This window comes from Vespa velutina, chromosome 3, assembly GCF_912470025.1.
Source record: "Vespa velutina chromosome 3, iVesVel2.1, whole genome shotgun sequence".
NCBI classification, from domain to species: domain Eukaryota; kingdom Metazoa; phylum Arthropoda; class Insecta; order Hymenoptera; family Vespidae; genus Vespa; species Vespa velutina.
Genome location: NC_062190.1, coordinates 6,621,270 through 6,638,769, shown reverse-complemented (window position 1 = coordinate 6,638,769; position 17,500 = coordinate 6,621,270). Strand labels below are relative to the sequence as shown.

Here is a 17,500-nt window from a genome sequence, read left to right as displayed (position 1 = left end):
AGTCGATTATGAAATTTCGACGGATTTTTTTTTTTTCTCTTCTCTTTCCATTTTCTATTTTCCCTTTTTGTTTTCCTCCCTCTATTCCTTCTTCTCCTTCGTGAACTCGCGAATTTTTCAGAATTCAATCCCGAAGGGAATCACTTGCGACATGTTTGCGTTCGCTCGAGTGCGATGACCCGTTGCTCGTGGATCTCATTTAATGGACAAATCTTGTTTGGAAAAATTGCAAAAGAAAAGAGAAGAGACGAAAAAGAAAAGGTATGGAAGGGATGGAAGAAAGAAAGAAAGAAAGAAAGAAAGAAAAAAAAAAAACAAAAAAAAAGAAGGACAGGGCATTGAAAATAAATCGATGAAGAAATCGCGAGATTTCTTCTCGCGATTTTTTGCGTAACACTTATATTGGTAGACGGTAGAGATGTACTATCGCATTAAAAAACTGAAGGTGAATTGTAGGAGCGAGACTGAAAGGAGGAAGAAAGAAATGAGAGGAAAAAAGAAGAAAAAAAAGAAAAAAAAAAAGAATAATAGAAAATATTGCAGTCATCGCCGATGCGAGAGCTCGTATTTTCCAAGCGTTTATTAAAGTCGAATTATTTTTTCCCTTTCCCTATTTTTCCCTCTCTTCCTCCTCCTCCTCCTCCTCCTCCTCCTACTCCTCCTCCTCCTACTCCTCCTCCTACTCCTACTCCTCCTCCTGTACCTCTTTCTCATCCTTCTCCTCCTCTTTCTTCTTCTTTTCCTCTTCCTTCCTTAACAACAGTAGTGGAAGCCCTTCCGAGGCATCGAATGAAGCAATTAAAGCCGCTACGACAATCATAATTTATTTGTCGCAAATTACATACATAAAGTTTTACGAGCTTCGCACGTACCTATAACCTGGTAGGTACGTAGATTCATTTTATCGCGCGAACGCAAGCCATATTCGTTAAGGATTTAATTGCATTTACAGAACACCGATTTACCTCGGTAGATACACATAGATATCGATGGAACGAACCGGCCGGCACGTAAATTAAATATTTTTAATTGACGATTCAACGCACGCGCTCCACTTGCTTCGTGTCGAATGCCGCTCGGTCGAGCATGAATCATATCTTGAATCTCTTTCTAAAAGAGAGAGACAGAGGGAGAGAGAGAGAGAGAGAGAGAGAGAGAGAGAAGATGTGACTTATATATCTACTTAAGTTAATTAAAATCGCGTTATATTCGTGCAAGTTAACAAAGAACATTGATGTCAAAACAAATTGTTTCCCCAATTCCCCTATTCGCGTATGTCACGAATCTCTCTTTCTCTCTCTCTCTCTCTCTCTCACTCTCACTCTCTATCTTTCTCTCTCTTTCTAATATTTCTCTAGTATTTCTAATATTATAATATATTCTAATATTTTATTACTAATCAATATAGTATGATAATTGTATCATAATATTACATTTTCCCAAAAGTTTCTTTCGTTTTTAAATACTGTCAGATAAAGGAACAACGTGCAGATAGTAAAAGAAACTTTTTGGACAATCTAACTATTATACTATAGTAGTACTACTACCTTTGTATTTTATATTTATTTTTATTTTTATTTTTATTTTCTCTTTAATTTTTCTGCCTCATTTCCGTACTGCGGCTTGAAACTCTTGGAAATAAATTATGTCTCTCTCTCTCTCTCTCTCTCTCTCTCTCTCTCTTTCTCTAATCAAAAGAATCACGTATTACTCGACCCGGTTTTAGGCGAACGCGTTCCCACATAATCGTGCTCAGAGAGCGACCCATTCAGCACAACCTAGAGTTTTACGATTATTTTTCATTCCATCCTTTTCCTTGGCAAACGTAGCCACCATTTGGATATAGTATCGATATGTCATGGGTCATTTCGTTCGAACATTTACATAATGACATTAAAACCGTGAAAAATACGAGCTCCTTGCAAGATGATTATGGACAATTCGTATTCCAAGCTTACATAACATCGAAGATAATTTTCTCTTTATACTTCCGCAATAATCTTAAGAAATTAATCTCGAGATCGTTATGTATCGAGATACATATGTATATATATATATATATATATATATATATATATATATATATATATATACATATAAATTTATATAACTTCGAGCCTATTCGCCTGTATTAATCAATTCTTGTCCTTCCTCCTTGCCATAAAGATGATACGTTCGCAAAGTTTCTAACTTTTATTTTCCACGATTATTATAACAAAGTTCAAAAACCATTTCATTTTCGAGCAATCGGCCGAGATAAATCCGGTTCCCTTTTCGCAATCGTGAGGATTGAAATTTCGTCGAATATTTTCCGTTCGAAGAGTTCATTCCACTCGACGTTCTCCTATACGGTGATCTATCTGGAACAATGGCGGATGAGGTGAATTAGCAAGATCGATTGGTTGCCAGTGTAGTATATAAAGCGATGCATTCAATGTAAGGTATACGCATACGAAACTATTGAACATGTATATGTATATATGTGTATATACATGTATATATATATATATATGTCTGTCTGTCTGTCGATCTGTCTATCGGTCTGTCTGTCTGTCTGTCTGTCTGTCTGTCTGTCTGTCTGTCTATCTGTCTGTCTGCCTGTCTATGTATGTGTATGTGTATATATATATATATATATATATATATATATATATATACATATAATATGTGCAATCATGGTACGAATTGGAGGGCCATTGTAATTGGTGCCATGAGAATGGTTGAGAATTTATTGGGTTTGATTAGGAACGTCTTTGACGTATGAAATGTTAGAAATTAACCCTTTGAACAGCGCCAATGTACATTTTCGTCATACGTAACTTAGTTGGTCTGTTATAATACGTATGTACTTAAATGTATAGTTTCAATCTTCTACCAATGTAACATTCCAATTAATTTACTCTCACTGGTCATTGTATTTTAATGTGTTTATTATTATCAACGGGAAAGAAAAATTATTGTAAATAGTGATATCGAAGGTGATATCAATAATTAGAATGTAAAATAATTCATTCCGTTCGACTAGCTGGCATTAGGAAAACTCATTGCTCAAAGGATTAATAGATGGTAGATCGAAGCGTTATAGTTCTCCGATTTTAATCAGGAAATGGTGATAACGAAGAGAGAACGCATTTAATTGCAGGGAAGAAGAAAAGAGAATAGAAGTATACTTGAAAAGCGATCGATTTTTCGACTATATTTTCCCGGTCGACCTCCTTCAATTTTTATACATATATAGATACACATACATACATACATACATAAATACATGCGTGGGCGTGAACACGTACACGCGCACACATACAGATGCATGACACACGTATTAGTCCCTTTTTTTTTTTTTTTTACTCCAACGCATTTTCCACGTTATAACCATTTACAGATTAAAGTGGGTCACTCTTCGGTAGCTTTCTACAGTCTCAAGAGTAAATTTTCTTTTAAAGGGTTTACTTTTAAAGGTTCGATGAGACATATCTCGTTTGATAAGAAATTTTCATATTTTCTTGAATAAAAAACGGAAAAACGAAATATTCAGGTTAACTTAGTCGAATAAAATCGTCAAAGAAAGTAAACATGTTTGAACGTGAAAAATATGAGATATATATTAACTATACGTATATACATACATATTTACATCTTTATATATGCATATATAAATATATAAAGAAATATTTTTTTTTTCTCTAGATCTAATTATGTCTAACCATTTTAATTTGAATTAATATTATTTATATCTCATATTTTATATCATAATTTATATTAAACTAATTTTATCTATGCTATCATTATATATATGTATATATATATATGTATATATATTTCTTACTACCATTATTTATTATTAATTTTTCTTTTCTAACTATATTCTATTATTACAAGATATCAATATAATTACTATATTATTATAATAGTAATTTTAGTTTTTATTTGTTTAACATTTATACGATTTTTATTACTTGGATTAATTTTTGTTATTACGTATGTAATTATTTTAATTATTTTTATCTCTTTTCCATAACATAAAAACTAAACCATTGAAATAAATTACCTTTATTTCTCTCTCTCTCTCTCTCTCTCTCTCTCTTATCTTTCTCCTTTCTCTTTCTCCTTTATCTATCTATCCTATAGATTTCTCTCTGAGTTTGATCGACCAGCGTCAAAGGAACATAACGCGTTTCTACACACACACACTCACACACACACACACACACCCACACACACATACACACATATACATACACATACCTTTAAATGTTCTCTATCGTCGAATTTATGGCTAGGTTTATATGCTCTTCTTAACCCTGTCTCCGAGCTAAGCTACGTTGGCATTCGGCTTAAGCTTAAGCTTGAAACTTAAGCTTCCAACCGGAGTTAAGGCTTCCATTGGACTCCTCTCTACCCTTCTCAGAAAAACGAGGCCATTTCAAAAGAAAGTTAATGGAAATCTAAGACAATTCTTAAATTCTTAAATTCGATGGGAACGAGCAAATCATTTTTCTTTTTCTTTCTTTTCTTTTCGTTTCCTTTTTTTTTTTTTTCCTTTATCTTTTTTTTTTATCGAAATATAAAAATTCGATCACAATCTTTCTCGCAGTTTTATAAATTCGAAGAAAGTATCGTGGCTATGGTAGATTTTATAGGCGACAAGAAGTCTCGTAGAAGCTTGTCTTTCTCTTATACTCTTACACTCTTACATACGTATGTATATATATATATATATATATATATATATATATATATATATATATATACATACATACGTACTCGTTTTCTTCAAGTGGTAACTCGTCATTCGAATAACTTACCAAACAGGCAAGTTACTGGAACTTTAGAAAAGTTTTTGAATTATGCGGAACGTAGCAACTACTCAGGAAACACGCACACATATTTATATATATATATATATATATACTACTATACTTTTTATGTCTATGAGATAGACGTGAAAATAACATAGATTCTTCTATATAGCCTCTGAACAAAGAATAGCGAAATATTTAACTCTTTTTTCAGTATGTTTATATACATATGTACAAAGAGAACAAATGAAACTTAAATATTACTTTAACTCTCTCTCTCTCTCTTTCTCCCTCTCTCTCTCTCTCTCTCTCTCTCTCTATCGTCTTTTTTTCTTCATTTTTTTTCTAGATATCGTAAAAATAACCACTACATATTACGATTTCTCTATTGGCTTTCAATACGTATTTATTTAAAATACATTAACACGTTCCTTACCATGTGTACCACCGATGGTACACGTTAAACTTGATTTTCAGGCCACGTGTACTACCGGTGGTACACGCAGTCATTTTTTTCTTTAGACAAAATATCAAATGGCCTGAACGACAAGTCAGGCAAAAATGGCTTGGCATGGAACGTGTTAAAAAAATTTACTACGAATAATAGCCATTGACTTTGCTAATTTTATTTCTCAAACGTTTAGATTATTAACCGAGATATAAAATAGCGATTAAAATATATTTTCAATCATTTTCCCATTCGAAATATTATGTATTCCTTTTTTCTTTCATATAATATATATATACATATATTCAGCTTGATATAATATAAAAAAAATTAACAATAAATTCAACACATTAAAAAATGTTTTTTATTTAAACATAATTGAACTATATATCTATGAGTTTTGATGATCCAGTAAGATTTCGTGTTTTATTAAAATATATACGATTTTAAATGATCATCATATTATATATATATATATATTTATTTATTTTTATATATTTATATTGTTATTTCTGTCATCAATCATTCTTTTCTTTTTTAAATGAATATATTAAAAAAAAAAAAAAAAAAAAAAAAAAAAAATTTACCATTATCGGAACATTATATTATATATAAATATAAATTTACTATAATATAAATTTATCGATTCCTACAAATTCGCTTCAGTGATCAACAAATTAACTGATCGTAAAAAATACGAATTCGAATTGTAGATTCGAAATGTAGATTCGAAATGTAGATTCGATAGGATATCGTCCGTTCCATTCATTAACGAATAATAATGGTCCGAACGAATCGATCATAATGTCTAATAAAGAAGAATGGCGGTCACTTGGGAAATTGTGATAACTATTACCTTTTTTTTCCGATTGACGTCAAATAATGTTTTTGACAAAAAGCAAACCTTCGTTATTTAAGAGCCATTTTGATGTTAAAAAAAGAATAATCTAATACGAGGGAATACGAAAGAGAAAGCCATCGTCGAAATTACAGATCCGTTTACTTTATTCCACCATATAGGGTGTCCTTAAAAGGTTCGGTTAATTTTGTGACGAGAGTTTTACTCGTCACGAAAATCAAATTTTTTTTTATTTTCTCTCTCTCTCTCTCTCTCTCTCTCTCCTTCTTTCTCTTTCTTTCTTTTTTTCTTTCTCCCTCTGAACGTGTGTGTTAAAACATTTAGTGACTGAAATGATATTAAAGAGGAAGAAATAAAAATTCATATTCTATATAAAATGATGCATTCATATTTCCTCTGAAACAAATTGTAGAACGTTCTTTTTCTAGATATTACTATTAGATAAATTATCTTGAAATATTTTACATATTTTTAACAAAGAGAACGTACTATAGGCGAAAGATATGATAATTATTATTTTACTAAACGACTAAGTAAATTTGAAATATTAAAAAAAAATATCAAATAAAAATTTATGTTCATTAGAAAACGTTCTATCTGTTATAATTATTAAAAATATAATAAACGAATGAAGAAAAAATTTGTTGACACTTTTTGAGAATTAACTTTTCAAAATGATCGAAGTAAAATCTTCATCCGTATAGACTATAGTATATATAATGTATAATACATAAAGACTATGTATAGAGATAATACTTAGATATATAGAAAGAGATATAAGAAAAGATTTGAATCGTAATGTTAGAAGAAGCAATGACGCGAAGCGACGAGTCGAAGCACCTTTTTGGCGAATTGGTACCACGAAAGAAAAGGAAAGAAAAAGGAGAAAGGATCGTGGTCGGGCTTGATTCGAGTAAGGGTGGTTGGGATTGGATAGGCTATAATAGGGTAGAGTAGGGTTGTGAAGACGTAAAGAGAGGTTGGATGGGATAAAGTATGACACAGGCCACGCTTGAAAGTGCAGAAGTAGCCGGTGTAATTCGAAGCGAGGAATAAACGCGAGTTCTTTCGGACTTTGAAACTTTTCGAGACGCAGCCGCCACGCTCGGGATTTTCTCGGAGGGTCTCTCCTTTGAAAAAGCAACCAGTTCATATCGTTTATAGTTGCGACTGAAAAAGGGAAAAGGAGAGGAAGGAAGGAAGAACGGAAGGAAGGAAGGAAGGAAGGAAGGAAGGAAATAGAAGGGTAGATTCAACCCTCGTCAGACTTAAACCCTCCTCACCTTTCAACTTCTCTCATCTCTTTTTGCGAATCATTTTCTTCGATTTAAAACGCTTGGATAAGAACAAAAAAAAAAAAAAAGAAAATATGAGGAAGAAAGTAAAGAAAAAAATCAAAAGCAGTCTGCCGGATTAACCGTGCAACTACGAGAAATTCTTTCCCTGCTTCTTATTTTATTTCTTTTTTTTTTCTTTTTTTTTTTTTTACTTTTCTTCCATTTATATCGAAATATACCGCGCAAACATTTCCTGCGTTTCTGAATAATCTTTTTTACAAAAGATAATACAAAACGTATGCATATACGTACGTATGTATATATGTATATATGTATATATGTATATATGTATGAATGTATGTATATAAGAATAAAATATCTGTCTAGCGGACGTTCTCCATAGAAATTGTTTATCGAATAAATTCAAAATATTTTCTTTGTATTCTTTAGTTCTACAAGGAAAGGGATAAAAATATTTTGTCTGCTAACCTTTTTTTCCACTTAAAGATTATTTCAAATAAATTTTTATACGTGGAAATTGAAAAAAGAAAAAGAAAAAGAAAAGAAAAACAAAAAGAAAACCAGAAAAAAAGAAGAGGCAAAGGAAAAAGGAAAAGAAAAGAAGAAGAAAGAAGGGGAAAAAGAAATGGGAAATAAAAGAAAAGGAAGGAAAAAAAAGGAAAGAAAAAAAAAGAAGAAAAGAGAAGAAACCTGAATTCATTAAAACTAGAACGTGGCTGAAATTTCGAGATCACTATTTTCGAGAGTCTTCGATTGTGTACACAAACTCCGAGAGTTCGTCCTTCGAAGGTTATAATGTTTATATTACTCAAGTGAGAGTTCCCGAATGACCTCGTGGTCTCTCGTGGGACATCTCAGAAGACACGAGCAATCTCTTCGATCTTAGACAACACGGAGAGAGAGAAAGAGAGAGAGAGAGAGAAAGAAAGAGAGAGAGAAAGAGAGAGAGAGCCAAATCTTTGATGGTTTCTTCTTTAATTCGTTGGTAAAGAAAGATAACATAATTGCTTTCGAAGTTAGTTAGCTAATCAATTTTGCTTTCTCAAAGTATCGAAAAACAATTAATTATCTTACCTTCAAAATAGATTTTAGAAGTTTCTTATCCTCGAACGTGACACGACTGTTTTTGTGAACTCGAAATCGCAATATACTAATTTATATATTCGTGACGAGAACGTCGTAAAACGAGATAAAAGACGTAGAGAGAGAGAGAGAGAGAGAGTGAGAGATTTAGCGTCATAAACATGCCGTGGCATGCTGGCATGTTTATTACCAAGGCGAATGCCGGCAAAGTGCCGGCGTATTCGCGAACTTTCCGAATTGATGGAACCCACGATAAACGCATTTCAGTCAGGCACTCTGCACAATGCTAGAAAGGGAACACTTAACGTTTGCCAAAAATCGAAAAGCAAAGATGAGCGATTTAATAACGTGGATCAAAATTATTGCTAATGGTTAAGGAAGAAAACAAAGGAAAAAGAAGAAGAAAAAAAAAAAAAAAAAAAAAAAAAAAGAAAAAAGAAGTAACTACAATATTTCAATTAAAAATTACGATGTTCAATTAATCCCATTAATCATCGTCCATTCTTTTCTTTCGTCTCTTTTTTTCCTATCGAAATTAAATATTTCTCAATTTATTTATAACAAAATAAAATTCGATACTCACATGACTTTCTGAGAAACGTATATAAAATATTTCCTTCCTTTAAACGCATTAATTACGTTAGGAAGAATAAGAGATATAGTTCTTTTTATCACACATTAAAAAAATTGACTTTATAACATAGCTAAGTAATGAATTTTGTTACGTCATCATATACATATATATTAGGTGGACCGGAAAGTAATGTCGTTTTCTTAAATTAAATTCAAACGAATAAATTTTTAACAAGTTTTTATTTTTAATCACAATCAAATATCGACATGCGCAGAAACGACATTACTTTTCGGTCCACCTAATGTATATATATATATCAATAATATATTAAATACATAACGACGTTTAGAAATTAACAATCATTTCATTTCACATTCTCATTCTAATCAGAAAGAGATTAAACGGCGAGGCTAATTGTTATAATTTTTCAAATAATGAATCGAGAAAGATTTCAATGATATAAGAAATAAAAACTCTATCTATCCTCAAAAAAGGATTTACCTATGAGTGTCTAAGAGTAGTTGAATTGGATAAAGGTATGACAAGAATTTTTGGGACAAAATTTATCGAGCCAATTTTTTGACGTATAGACATGCTCCCGAGATAGGTAATGCTCTCGAACAACGCGTCCTATTATCCGTGACTTTATCACGGAAGACTTCGATACGAAGAGAAAGGAGGATGAGGAGTGAAATATAGGGTTAGGAAAGAGGAGGAAAGGAGGGCATGGACGAAGGACATTCTTTGAATGCCACGGAACTTCTTGGAATACCGCGACTCGCCTTCGTGCATAGTGTTAGAAAGCCAAAGGCGAAGTCTGAACTCGTTTATAAATCATCTATAGGGGAAGGGAGGACGGGGGAGGGGGAGTGGAGAGAGGAAGGGTTATGGACGTCAAGACACAAACCCTTGACAGGTCACAAATGGAGCCTCGTCTTCTATCCCGTTTGTTCTTACTTATTTTATCGTGCCAACTGATTCACGAAAAACTTCAACCTCGATATCTCTTCAGTTTGCATGCTTGAACTAAAACCATTAACCCAGATGCGTTTTGATATAAGATCACGAAAGCTCATTCTCAAGAATTCGAAGATCATTAATACTCGAATCACGAAAGCTTTGAACTCCATACAGAAATGATTCATTGAAATATTCGAATACTTTATCGATATTAAAGAAAATATTTGTCAATGTCGAACGAAGGAAATTTGATTTTCTTTCTTTTCTTTTTTTTTTTTTTTTTTTTGAAATATTGTAAAAAAAAAAATGTATATACATACATATATTTGAAATTTGAAGGAAAAGTATGTATTTTATCTTTTCTTTTCTTTTCTTTTCTTTTCTTTTCTTTTCTTTTCTTTTCTTTTCTCTTTACTATCGATATTCTGTCAATATTATTTATTCTCTTATTCTGTCAATATTATTTATTCGTATCGATTAATCCTATCAAAAGTTATATTTGTTTAAAGACATGGTGTTTTATAATATATAATTGACGTAAAAGTAATCATTTTGTAAACATTGGAACGAGTAACTCGTTCTACGATTGACTGATAAAATCAATAAGATAAACGTATGTACAAAGTGAATATATAATAATATTCCTTTATTTAGTAAGTTCTTGATACAAATTCATACGCATCGATTTTCTTATTTCACTTTTCTTTTTTTTTTTTTTTTTTTATAATTTAAAATACTTTTAAATACTTTTATTTTTAAATACCACTAAAAAATTAAAAGTATTTTAGTTGCTGTTAAAAAAAAAAAAAAAAAAAAAAATAAAAACGAAAAAAACGAAAAAAACGAAAATAGAAAAGAAAAGAAAAGAAAGAAAATAAAAAGGCAAATAAAAATTAAAAAAAAAAAAAAAGTACAATACGGTTTTAAGAGACGTGCGAATATTTTGCGTAATCCACTGTTTTATACAGCGTAACGCTGAATACCAATAAAATAACATTGGATTTATTTACGTTCCGACGAGAAGAAATTTAACCTCAGAAAGAAATGTCGGAACGTGACTCGAGCTATTACCCCTCTGAAAGGAAGTCGACGGGAGGAAAAAAAAAGAAAAAATAGAAGAGAGAGAGAGAGAGAGAGAGAGAGAGAAACAGACGAAAAAAAGACACGAAAAAAAGGAAAAAAAAAAAAAAATATATATATATATATATATATATATATATATATATATATATAAGTAAAAGGAAGGAAAAAAAGGAGAGGAAAGAAGAAGGAGGAGGGGAAGAGGTTATAGTTCGTTATCCTGTCAAGTGGCCCAATTAATTGTCAGGGTCGAAAGAGAGCAAACCAAAACGAAGCGAGAAGAGTAAAGAAGAACGTTTCTCAAGTATTCGCGTTTAAACTGTACCTTCATACATACATACATACATACATACATGCATATATACGTACATGCATATATACATGGTATACATACGTACGTACATATGTATATCGCATGCACCAGTTTCAAAAAGAATCTTTAGCATTCGGTGAAAGATTCTTCCCGAATAAAAGACTTTTTAAAGAGGACAACTCGTCCGGAAGTTTCGTTCAACGAGATGAGATTTCAAAGTTGTACGGTCATCTTCAAAAAGCTTCATGGAATTCATTTCGACGAACATTACTTCAAAAGTTACGTGTTCGCTGCCTCTCTCTCTCTCTCTCTCTCTCTCTCTCTCTGTCTCTCTAACTTTTTTCTCTATATTTCTTCATAGCCACTCTTCAAAGTAAGTATAACCATGCAGGTAATGCACTTCAATTCATCCCTCTCTCTCTTTCTCTCTCTCTCTCTCTCTCTCTCTATCTATCTATCTATCTCTTTCTGTTTTCTTTGATAACTGCATAATAAATTTATAAATCATTGAAAAGCTTCGTACTTATTTATTTCAAATTTCTCATTCACATTTCATTTTTACTTTAATAATTCCACTTCATTTCAATACCTTTTATTTATTTATATTTAATAATAATAATAATAATAATAATAATAATAATAATAATAATAATAATATATATATGTATATTATAATAATTAATTATTCAATTATAATTGTATCAATTGATTTAATTAATGAAGCAATTTACTTTTCATCGAACAAATCGTTCTTTTCTACTCGAAGTGGCCTTTCATTACGACAAAACTAATTTTGTTAAATCACGGATATTTCTCTTTCTCTCTTTCTCTCTTTCTCTCTCTCTCTCTCTCTCTCTCTCTCTCCCCCTCTCTCTCTCTCTCTCTCATCCTTTCTTTATCTCTTTATCTTTTTACGTCTTTGTATTTTATCCAACTTTACGTACCTTTTATTCAATTATTTTTAAATTTGTAATACTATTTTGACATCTCTTCCTTTATATTTGTTTGTTTCATTGTTATCATTGTTTTCGAAAGAATAATTTGTCCGTTCAGGAATAATTTTCAATCGCTCAAACGAGATATCCACTGCACCGACCAATCTACCGGGCATAGTCATTACGAAAAATGAACGTAATATATCGCGAGACGTGCTCGCAAACGTCCATTCCGATGAGAAGATTGCATTACGAGGAACACGATGGGAGAATGGTACGGAGCCGTGCAGATGGGAAGAGAAGGAGGGGGGGGGGGGGCACGGAAGGGCTGGAAAATAGCATGCGCACCGGCGGTTAACTTAAAAAGACCATGATGTATGACGGGCTCATAGCAATATCATAAACAAAACGGCTCGCCTAGAACGTTTCTGCTTTATATTTTTTTTCTTTACTTTTTTTTTTATTTTTTTCGTTCTTCCTTTTTTTTTTCTAGTTCGCTATAATATTCCATCCTCTTATTAGTTAATATTCATTATTCCTTGTCGGGTCGATTTGTCATTCTCTCTCTCTCTCTCTCTCTCTCTCTCTCTCTCTCTCTCTCTCTCTCTCTCTCTTTGTCTCTCTCTCTCTCTCTCATTTCTCTCACGGAGAAATTCATCAGAAAGTATATCGATGTTAGAGAACTCTTGCAAATTGGAGAGAGGGAGGAATATCATTTTTCATTGGGAAGAAAGAAATAAAAAGAAAAAAGAACTGGACAGAGAGAAAGAGAGAGAGAGAGAGAGAGAGAGAGAGAACAAAAAGTAATTAAAAAAAAAAAAGAAAGAAAAAGAAAAAAAAAAAGAAAAAGGAAAAAAGGATTAAAAAAGAAGAAAAGAAAATAAAAATATTTTCTCACACGAGTGATATTTTTTATCTGCGTGAAAATAATTTCGAAATGGAAAACCTTAAAACGTCGAACTTATTTGCCCGTCCAATAAACGGCTAAATTATACATTGTTAAACGACGGACGGCTAGAGACTGGTGGTGGTCTATTTTTGAAGGTGCTTGCGAAGGAAGAAAGCTTTTGAATAAAACATGCACACCGACGGGCATGTCCTCGAGATATAGTATTCTCTTCTCTGTCTCTCTCTCTCTCTATTTCTCTCTCTCTCTCTCTCTCTTTCTCTCTCTTTCTCTCTTTCTCCTTCTCTCTCTCTTTGTCTCTCTCTCTCTCTCTCTCTCTCTTCTCTTTTTCTCGGTCTCTCTTTCACGGTACTTTCGCCGTCTTTTTCTTCCTCGCATTCTGAATCACTTTTTTCTCTTTATGCCTCTTCTATCTTTCCTCCTGTCCAACCCGTCCTTTCTCTCTATACTTTCTCCGTTATTTTCAAATGGAAAAGGGGAAACTTTAAAAAATTATTCCCCAATTTGATTTGACGTGGATGTCGATATCGATGCGCGCTATTTATATCAGTAAATATTGACAACAAGTGGTAAAATATATAAATTATTGATCAATTAATTAAATTCATTAATTTAAAAAGTGTCTATTCAGAAAAAAGAACTTTTTTAAGCTCCTGCATCAACGTTATTACTCAAGTTAATACACGTCTGTATAACGGTGTTGCCTATCATTAGGCGATATTCGTCAAGAAAGTTTTCTGAAACGATAAATAACATCTGTGATAAAAATTACGACCTATCGATTATGTATATATATATATATATATATATATATATATATATATATATATATATATATGGATACAGGCATATAGTATAATGATTTAATAAATAATAGTGGTATTTATAAATCATTTTAAAAAACTAATTAACAATTAACCTTTTTAACATCGACGGATATTCATTTGACATTATATTGATATTATAAAGATTTTCTTGGATCGTGCGAAACAAACTTCTCAATCTTTTTGATCGTCCGATCAGATGTATTTATTTTTAATGATGCCGTTATCGAAATATTCGTAAATTAAAATTTTTCAAAACCTGACAAACCACCAGTCGCCGTATATTATTTCAAATATACGATTAATATTACTCGCAATATACCTCGCGAATTCCCAAGAACATTCAAACGAGAGAAATTTTCTAGAAATCTCATAAAAATTAATCACTTTTCTCGCTTTGCCATGAGATAGCAAAGGTAATCATCTCACATTCCTATTAAAAATTTAATGCGACAACGTGGGTCGAGATAAAAATTGAAGCCGTTGTGGAAAATATATCGATATTGCATAATAAAAGAAAATAAGATATAAAATAGTAGAAAATTGTAAAAAGGAAAAAGGAAACAATATTGAACGTTCGAAGGGAACGATTGTAGGATAAACGTTTAAGCTTGTCGATCGAGTATAATTAATGGCGGTGTAATATATTTAGAGGCAAAGTTATCTAACGTTAATCAACCTCTTTTTTATGTAGAATGTCTGGCTATAGGATAGAAAAGGTTGGACTTTGGTAAAAGGCTGTTTTTTAATCGTCGTCGAGGAAAACGACAACTACGATGACGATGACGACGACGACGACGACGACGACGACGACGACGACAACGACTACGACTACGACGACGATGACGACGGCGACGTTTTGCTTTTATTTATGAGATGCCTATCGATCTAATCCCATTGATAGATGGCACCATCGTTTTTTTTCCTTCAGGCTCTGACAGCAAGGTGTCGGATGTTGATGGACAACCCTACACGACGCTGCTTTACAGCAATGGTCCCGGATACACGCATCCACGGAATATTTTACGTGACGCCAGCAAGGATTCCATACAGGTAAAAAGTCATCCCGAAGCATAGTTTATTATCATTCTGTCGAATCCATAACAAATGATGGAATATTAAAAAGAAAAAAGACAAAAAAAAAAAAAAAAAAAAAGAAGAAAAGAAAAAAAGAAGTATAAAAAATAAAAAAGAAAGAAAGAAAGAAAAGGAGAGCTGTGTGGGGGGGGGGGGGAAGGAGGAAGGGAGGGGGAAAGAGAAGAGGTCACAAAATATAGGTCGATCGAGAGAAATATTCATTCGATGAAATCTTTTTATATAACGCGACGAGACGGTAAAATGATTAAAAAAAAAAGAAAAAAGAAAAAAAGGAAAAAAAAATCCACAAAGAACTGAAACGAGTGATTATAAAAATATTGAATAGATCGTGAAACGATATGGGGGAATTTTTTTTTGCTCTTATCGAATTTTCAAATATTTGTTTCAATATTGTAACTCCCAATGGTCAAAGATAAACTTGACCATATCTACAATTCTATCGTCTCTTTCACTTTTCACTTTACGTTTCAATCGAAATAAATTATCTCGTACGATAATTAGTCGATCGTTTTTGATCCACTTCTATTTCCTTTTTCTATTTATTCCTTTTTTCCTTATCATTTTTCTCATTCTACTCATTTTTCTCATTTTTCTCATTTTACGTTATTCCCTTGTTCCGTCGATTTTCCGAGCACCGACAGGGGATTCTGCGAACTTACCTTTCAAAGAACTACGCTGGGAAGAAATAGAAAAAGAAGGAAAAAGGGAAAAAAAGGAAGGAATAAAAAGAAAGTGGAGAGAGAGAGAGAGAGAGAGAGAGAGAGAGAGAGAAAGGAAAAAAAAAGGTAGAAAGAGTAGAGCGCACTCACGAAAAGGCGCCAAAAGCGCATTCTCAATGCCGGTTACCCATTGTCACCGACGGCCCGTTTTCTCTTGTCTTTTTTCATTTTTTTTTTTTTTTCCTTTTTCTTTTTTCTTTTTTCTTTTTTCTCTCCCCGTTACCCACGTTCGGTCCCTGATACGTGAAAATCGAATCGCAAAGGACGATCTCGAATAATCGAAGGGAAGTCGTCTCGTTTATTTCTGAAAGAAAGTGGGGAAAAGGAAACAAAAAAAAAAAAAAAAGAAAAAAAGAAAGAAAAAGGAAAGAAGAAAGAAAAGATTAAAAAGAAAAGATTAGAAAGAAACATCGAAGAGTATCGAGTATGTTCAGAGCTATAAAGAAGTCCTGTAGGACGAACTGTACAAGGAACAAGAGTAGTATTCTTTAAATCCATCTCATGGGCACCTTTGATAACCCTCCCCTATAATCTCTACTATTCGACTTTTACGATACCCTCTGACATAGTAATAAAATTCTTGTATTTAGAATTTGTAAAGAGAACAAAGAAACGGAAATAAGAGTATAATTGCTTACTCTCTGTGATTTGAGATTACTTCGATTATTTTGAATGATTTGATGCTCAATTCATTATTCGCTCTATCTCAATCGTTCTTGATATTCAATCGTATAGATTATTTAAATCATTGTTTAAATCATCATAAAAAACATTCGATTTAATTAATACGTATAACTTTTTTTCCCAAATAATAGAAATAGAGCCAATAATGCATGTAATATAAAGGACTATCTTTTAATTCTAATCAATTAGTATCATATTCCTTTCACGAGACACTTCTTTTCAACTTCGAATAGTATTTACTATTAATCATAATTTATTTACATTTTAATGAACGTACGAGATATAAAAGAGATGATTCGCGAGCCACTCGCTTATGGCTCTTATAGAAATAAAATATATGTATGAAGTATGATATATTAAAACTGTTCAATGTACAATAGTACATTATTTTCATTCATATTTTCTTAAAAAAAAATTATTAATATAAACTAAAATATAGAAAAGTAATTATTTCATTTCTCTTTGAAATATTCCCTCCTGAAATCGTGACTCCTTATGATAGGCATAACTGGTCATACAATTAAATAAAAAATGAGATATAATTAAAAAAAAAAAAAAGAAATGTGTCGAATTCAATCATCGGACAGGAAAATCTTTTCATTTACGAAAAATGTTTTATTCTATTTCGTCGTATCTAATTTAAAAAGTTATCATCAAAACTGTCTTTCGTTCTTTTTCGTGTTTCGCATTGAAATCTGAATGATTACTTGCGTTATTTAATGAAAAATAAATAATTTATGAATAATATAAGAAATAGGGAAGAAAGGGAATTAAAAAAAGGGATAAAAGGGCAAAATACGAAAGAAGAATGACGAATATAAAAATGATCGCATGATAGAAGTTTTTATATATGTATCCGTATATCGGCGATTAATAACTTTCCGCATAGAAAAAGGAATTATAAGGAAAGAGAGAGAAA

At 31.9% G+C, this 17,500-nt stretch overlaps 1 protein-coding gene across 1 annotated transcript in view; it reads left to right on the top strand.

The window, feature by feature from the left end:
- The window catches only part of LOC124948083 (alkaline phosphatase-like), a 128,432-nt gene that overhangs the window by 102,233 nt on the left and 8,699 nt on the right, over nt 1-17,500 (top strand). Inside the window, exon 9 of the mRNA XM_047491201.1 lies at nt 15,012-15,133. Within this exon, the coding sequence (XP_047347157.1) occupies nt 15,012-15,133 (122 nt within the window). The remainder of the gene's footprint in view (nt 1-15,011; nt 15,134-17,500) is intronic.